This window comes from Athene noctua, chromosome 19 (genome assembly GCF_965140245.1).
Source record: "Athene noctua chromosome 19, bAthNoc1.hap1.1, whole genome shotgun sequence".
Taxonomy (NCBI): domain Eukaryota; kingdom Metazoa; phylum Chordata; class Aves; order Strigiformes; family Strigidae; genus Athene; species Athene noctua.
This window is the reverse complement of record NC_134055.1, coordinates 10,013,675-10,020,746: the sequence shown is the minus strand read 5'-3', so window position 1 is coordinate 10,020,746 and position 7,072 is coordinate 10,013,675. Positions and strand designations below refer to the sequence as shown.

The 7,072-nt window shown below is 46.9% G+C and overlaps 1 protein-coding gene across 1 annotated transcript in view; it reads left to right on the top strand.

Moving 5' to 3' along the window:
- Window positions 1-1,449: 1,449 nt before the first annotated feature.
- Window positions 1,450-7,072, top strand: part of CASTOR2 (cytosolic arginine sensor for mTORC1 subunit 2) — a 122,447-nt gene continuing 116,824 nt past the window's right edge. Inside the window, exon 1 of the mRNA XM_074923153.1 lies at window positions 1,450-1,896. Within this exon, the coding sequence (XP_074779254.1) occupies window positions 1,784-1,896 (113 nt within the window). The 5' untranslated portion in view covers window positions 1,450-1,783. The remainder of the gene's footprint in view (window positions 1,897-7,072) is intronic.

Sequence of the window (7,072 nt, the reverse complement as noted above, 5' to 3'; positions counted from 1 at the left end):
TTTTCTGTGAGGCAGCAAAGGAAAACAACTTGGTTTTTAAAGGCTTTTAAAAAATGAAGTAGAGATTTGGTATTTTATCTTAGTTGCCTTTCCTCTGAATGATTGCAACTAGCTATTTATATGAAAGCTCCTAATTTTGAGTTTTTCCTTTTGGGATATAACAAAATTAAGACAGTTTTTCAGCAGTATGGCCACAGGCAGAGGAAGAGCAGACATGTCCAGGGGAGAAATACAGCCATCCAGTGGGAACTAGCAGAATAGAAGGGGTTTGGAAATCCTCATTTCTGAAGCTTGTCTCCAGAGCTGGATTCAAGGGATCTCTGCTAGAAGACAGACACTAAAAGCTTAATTTACAGCTGCAGAAGCTCTTACTTGTATAAAGGTGAAGAGGAATGGCCTGGAGTGGGGCTTGGCTGACTGAGCTCTCATCATGTGCCCTTGGACACATCCTGTGCCTCAGTTTCCCCATGCATAGAACAGGAGGGTTTCCTACTGATGGTCTCTATAAAGCCTATTTGAGATCTGCTAATGAGAAGTGCCACAGTGATCTAGGTGGTATTATTGTTGTTGTTGTAGTGATGGTAGAATCCGTGTGATGCCAAGTCAGAGGGAGCCCTGCACAAAAGCAGGTTTATGGCCCGAGTCCTGCTTTAAGAATACCCCAAGCCTGAATTTAATTCCTGTTTTAGCCTGCGTTGTGACAGTGGGGCTCTGTGTGAGGAGCCGGTGCTCCCAAGCAGCATGGCTGGAGTCAGTGTCCTAGTGCCAGCCCGGGGACACTCCGGGTGGCAGGGCAGCCCCCAGCTCTGGGCTGCTGGCTGCACGGCCCATCCATTCCTACCTCCCTTCTACCTCCTTGTTGAGGAGGGGAGCAGGGCTGGGGCAAACAGGCCATTCACCCAACATTACCAACTATCAGCCACACACAAGGCTGTGCTTTTATGTTAACAACCGTGATTTTACCTCTGTAATACTTCCATGCAAATTGAAGGGTTTTTCCACTTTATTTTTGCTGCACAGGGAAACAGATGAGGATTCCCCACCTGACACATAAAAGAATAAACAGGGTAAGATTTGAGTATTTCCCTATTGTTAATGAAAACTTTTGAAGTTCTCCTTTCTGCTGGGTTTTGGAAGTTTTTCCAGATGCCCTGTGAGCCTCCCATGCCTGAGTCAAACAAGGCAAACGATAATTCAACCAAAAGGCTGGCCGCTTATAAGTATTTGTAATAAAAAAAAAAAAAAATTAAAAAAAATTAAAAGGGGAATTTAAGTGACTGGTCGGGATCACACGTAAAGGCAGGGGCTGAGCGGTGAGGGGGTGCCCGGGGCCCTCTCCCCCGGGGCAGGGCAGGGCGGCCCGGCCCGGCCCCCCGCCCGCTCCCCGCCGTCCCCCGGCCGGTCCCGGCGCGGCGCGGACTCCAGGCCCCGGCATGCGGCGGGGCGTCGCGCAGGCGCGCTGGGCCGGGCTTGAGTGGCAAGTTGTTTGTTCCAGCGAGCACCAGCTGCTCGGCACTCCGGGCTCCGCTGCCTCCCTGCCCGGCTCCGCTCCGCGCCCCGCCGGCCTCCCCCGCCGGGCCAACTTCTGCACCCTCTGCTCCCTCATCCCGGCCCTCCCCGCCCCCGGAGCCGGGAAGGGGGAGAAGGAGCCCGGAGGGGGTGGGAGAAAAAAAAAAAAAAAAAAAAAAAGGCACCGACAATAACAGCCCCCCTCCCCCTCCCCATTCAAAAACACAAAATAAACCCCAGGGATAGATGAACTACAAATGAGAAAGAGGAAAAGATGGAACTGCACATCCTAGAGCACAGGCTCCGAGTGGCCAGCATAGCCAAGGAGAGCATCCAGTTGTTTACCTATGGATTAATCAAACTTGCTTTCCTGTCCTCCAAGACGAGGTAGGTGCTGGGGATGGGGCAGCGCGGGGGCTGGGGGCGGCCTCCTTGCCAGGGGTTGGGGTTTGGGGGGGCACCCTCCCTGGGCGGGGGGAGGGAGGGATCCTCCTTGCTACAGGGGGGGCCGGGTGCTGGGAGGGCACCCCCATTCCTGCGGAGGGGCAGGGTGCTGGAGGGGGGGCACTCTCGGTCCCTGCGAGGGGCTTGGGGCGGGGGGTGCCCTCCGGGGGAAGGGGCAGGGCAGCCTCCTCCGTGCAAGGGGGAGGGTTGGTGGGGTGGGGGGCGCCCCCCTTCTTGGAAAAAAAAGCGGGGTCCTGTGCTGGAGGACACCCCTCCCTGCACGGGGTAGAGTCCTGGGGTGAGGGGCACCCTTCTTGCGAGGGGGCAGGGTGTGGGGGGGTCCCTCCTTCCTGCAGAGGGGCAAGGTGCTGGAGGGGGGGGGACGCCCTCCTCGAAAAGGGGCAGGGTGCTGGGGTGGAGGAGGGCACCCTCCTTGCAAGAAGTCGGGGTGCTGGTGGTGGGGGGGGCACCCTCCTCGCCGGGGGGCAGGGTGTTTGGGGGGGGTGGGAGGGGGGACACCTGGGTCTTCCCTACTCACCCCCCAGTGCCAAGCCTGGAGAGGGTGATGGGGACGAGCGCTGGAGTTTGGGGTCCCCCGTCCCGCCCCCCGCCAGGCTCCAGCCGCCCTCCCCGGGCCGGGAGCTGCGCTCCGCCGGGAGCGGGGGGTGGGAACAGGTGGGGGCCGGGGGCTGCGGGCCCGGGGCGGCCGCCGGACAACAAAGGCAACAACAGCAACGCGAGGAGGAGTAGTGGTGGGTTTTTTCCTCTCGCTCTTTTTTTTTCTTTTTCTTTTTTTTTTTTTTTTTTTCCCCTTCCCCTGGTTGTTGTTCCTTGCAGCACTTAGCTGAAAGAAATCGTCCACACGAGTGTTTGTTTTAAAAGGTGCTTTTTCAGGGGGGCCAAGTTGGAGGAGAATGAGGGGCAGTGCATACCTTGCACTTGGTTCTCTTTAAAAATTGTGGGATTGAGTAATACCGATTGTGATAGCTTTCAGGGGAAAAAAAAGAAAAATGTAGTGGAAGGCACTGTGAGAAATGACTTTTTTTTTTTTTTTAGGGGGAGGAAAAAAATACTCTGACCGGTTTATTGAATGTATATAAGCTGCCTAGGCCTTTCGTAGCAAAACAACTTGAATTGCAAATGCATATTCTTGTGTCTTCACTTAGCTTGTTGACTTTGCTCGAAGTCAGAAAGAGGAATGGGAATGTAAATAACACAACTCAAACTCTTCTTGTTTTTCCAGCCTTATAATTAGTATTTCAGTTTTCTCCCCAGATTCATCTCGGGTAGCATTTTTGTATGAAGGTGGGAAATTTTCTTTGGCAGTAGGATAATAATAGATAATAAATTTGCTTTTTATTTCTTAAATTGTTTTATTTCAAGCAGTAATTCAATCCTCTCTCTGCGATAATGCTTACGAATGAATGGACCTATTTGTGGTGTAATTTGATTACAGTCCCTTATCTTACAGTTAAACTTCATGCATTGAAATTTCACTCTGATTTGGGGCTCATCCCATTTGGCTCACCACTAACGTTGTTTGCGGTGTAAAGTGTATCAGCACCTTGTTTACTGCTGTCCCTGAATACTCAACAGGGCATTAAAGGCTCTTCAATTTTAAGTTTCTATTTTTAATGTGTTGTTTCATTACAGTGGAAAGGGGTTGCTCGTTTTTTGGAGGGGTTGTTTTTTCCCCTCCTATGCTTAAAATGTCAATGTAAACATCAACAATGAAATCTTTAAATCTGTCACTCCTAATGCATAGACTGGGTTTTGGTGGTGGTGTTTGTTTTTTCTTTTTTTTTTTTTTTTTTAAAGTTCAGGGATGGTCCTGTTGTCTTTTTGTTTCACACTGCTTTTCACATCTTCAACATTGGACACCTGTGAAAGGGTTAGGACAGCAAGATGAGCCCAAACACCAAAGGGTGTGATACTTTGTCCTGTGTTTGGGTGCAGCACTTGACAGTTTGGTCTTGCCTCTGGTTACTGTGGTGTTTGGCCCTTTCCATGCACAGTGAATATCAATAATCTTCCTCTAGCTTTCATGGCATCTCAGCGGTCAGGAACAAAAAACTGTTTGTGGAAAGGTTTGTTGGCATGGGAAACCTCAATTTATTTGCCTTTTGTTTGTTTTATTGTTTTTGCAGACAGTAGAGATGCAGGGGAGAGAAGGGGAAGCTTGTTTGTGTCATTCTTAAGACAACTGACAGTACTAAAACACTGCTTTCTCCTGTGTGCTTTTTACATGTACTGAGGCAAATGAGGTCCCTCCCCTGCAGACCTTCTGCTCTCTGATGAACACCATGTGTATGAGGAAGGTGAGGGTCTCTGGGAGATGTAACTCCAAAAATATATGATCCCACTGTTTCTTTTTCCTCCTCCTTTACACAGTGAATGTGCCCAGGAGACAGCAACTTTTTATATGGGCGCAAGACAAGTCTCCCATCTGAAAAGGACCACTTGGGGGCTGAAAGGGGAAGGTGGCCTACGTCCGTGCTGAGATAGCAAAGATGCCAGTCACACCACTTACATTTTTCCCAGTGAGACCTTAAACAGAGTTTTTACCTGTGCTGCAAGGCTGCCACTAAGAAAGAATGATTTGTGGGACAGATGTGATCCAAAGAGGTGGCAATGACATAATCAGTATCCTTATGTTAGTCATGCAAGAAACTACAATTTTCACATGGGCTCTTTTGAGAAGTGATCTGGAGGGAGTATTGGAGTCTCTTTCATCTTCTTGTACACCAGGGAAAAGGGCTGGAACAATATTTTAAACCTTGTACATTTTTCTTAATCCTCTTGGGAAGGAAAAGTAACAAATCTCCCTCTTTTTATTTGGCCTTTTGCCACTTTCAGTCTGCCCTTGTTCATGACATGAGTCTTTTAATTTAGCTTCTGTTACAATAGCAGTATTTTTTTGAACAAAGAACAGCAATTTTGAACTATTCTGATGGCCAGAAGCAAGAAAGCAGTTAACGAGGTGAAGAGGTGAGACCAGTAGTGAATAAAACGGTGGGCTGAACTGAGCTGAAAGAAAAGCACTATTAATCATAACTTTTAAGTTAGGCATGAGATATTTTATGCAAAGTTGCATTAAGACAGGCAATCCAGAAATAAATAATAGTGAAACTCCGAAGCAGTTACACTGAGCGGTGTGTTCTTGGTGTTCTGCTCATGTATGTGCAGACCTATTGATTTCTGCTGAGCTCTGCCACACACTGTGTTGGAGGATCAGATCCGTGTCATTTTTAGTTGCGTGCTGAAGATTTATATGTGTCTAATCTCTTTGCAGTTGCTGTCATCTTCATTCTAGTGTTTTACTGATTGTGTTGTGTCCGTGTTTGGCTTCAGAGTTCCTTGGTGCCAGTGATCGTCCCCTATTCGGAAGGCGTGCTGTGTGTTGATGTATGTAAATATAACAACTGTGCGTCCTTTCTCTTTTGTATGTGCCTCTGTAAAGGTTAGTTCTCTGGGACAGAGAGCTATGGTCATCTGTAAACTCCTACCTTCAGCTCCCTGTGTGCTGCAAAAAGAACATCTTTCACATCAAATTGTCTCTGCTTCCTTGGTCAGAGTTAAACCATCTCATGCTATTGGGTGATGGGCCACAAGTAACCTGCTTGAGGACTTGATAGACGTGCTAATGTGCTGCTATGTTCCCCGTCTTGTTTTTTTTTTTTCCTAATTGCAAAATATTTTTAACTGCATCTCCTTTTACTGCATAGGAATTAAATCTGAATGGAGGGGGAGGAAGGACAGTCTTGGATAATGCTTGCACTGAGCCACCAGTGCATGCAGTAGGGAGAAGGAAGGTGAGCCTGACCTTGTCTTTTGAGTGTATATAAAAATATATGGGGAGTTTAGTCCCAGAGAATTAAGTGGGGTCAGGGTTCTTTCAAGCACTATATCTTTATAATGTAATTAGCCTGGTTTCTGGGTAACACTTTGGTAAACCCTTGGCACATCTGGAGTCAGTGACTTAACGAGTAGGCTTTCCTTTCTCTGTTCTGGTACCTAATATAAAGATTTGGTGGTAAAAAGTGAGATAAAGTAGTTGAGGGAGAAAGGTGTTATTAAATTTTAATGCTATTATGTTATAACCAGGGTAAAGTTGAGAGGTTAGTTTGTTCACAGGGCTGGGAGGTTGAAATAATTGTAGGCCATGTGTCTAGCATCACAAATTTTATAATCTTTAACTGAGAGTTTTCTGATACCGTTTAGATTGAGGTGGTTGTTATTTCAGCATGCTGAAGAGAAGGAACAAGTTCTGCACCTGTAAAGGGTGAGACTTCGGTTACAGAAGTGTTTAAGGCAGCCATTTCAAAAACATCTGCCAGTTTGGTTTCTTTTCCAAGATGCTCAGGTCATCTTCTGTAGGTGCAGTTTGTGTATATTGGTGACTTGAAGCAGAATTACAGGCACTTTGCACGCTTGCAGTTGTGGCACTGCATACAGAAGGCTGGCAGTGCCAGTGAGGTGCTTCCTGGAGGAGCCAGGTAAGGTGGAAGAGCCAGGCTGGGCTCTGCCTTGTGTTCAACGCTGCTTCTCCAGCAGCCTCTACCCTGGGATGCTCGAAGGCAGGAGGTATTATGGGAGTGGAGAGGTGCTTGGAAATATTCGTTCTAATAAAAGGGTAGCAAGAAGTAAACAATGATAAACTGTACAGAATGAGCTGGATTTTCTTTGGTCTTTAAACAAAAAACTAGGTTTATCTTTGTTAAATTTGCAGTGGTATTTTTGGTAATTATCCATTTCGCTTAGTAATAATTGACACCTCTACTTACGAACAGTATGTTGTTGCTATTAATACAAGTGTTTCTCATTCCCAGATCACTTGTTTACTGTCTAGGTGTCCTGAAATTTGAGATATGTAATAAAAGGTTTATTTTGGATTTCAGGGCATAATAGGACAAACAAGTGCTTAAAATGTATCTATGCATCATTTGAGGACATTCAGGAGATCAGTAGGCTGTTTCCTTTGGTATGAACTCAGACAAACAAATGTCATTTATGCCCTTATATGAAATACAGATTGGTCTGCAACACTGGGTGATCATCTGGCAAAGGCAAGTTACTCCTGTTAAAACTTTTTTTGTTTTTTCTCTTGGCTTCTGCCATC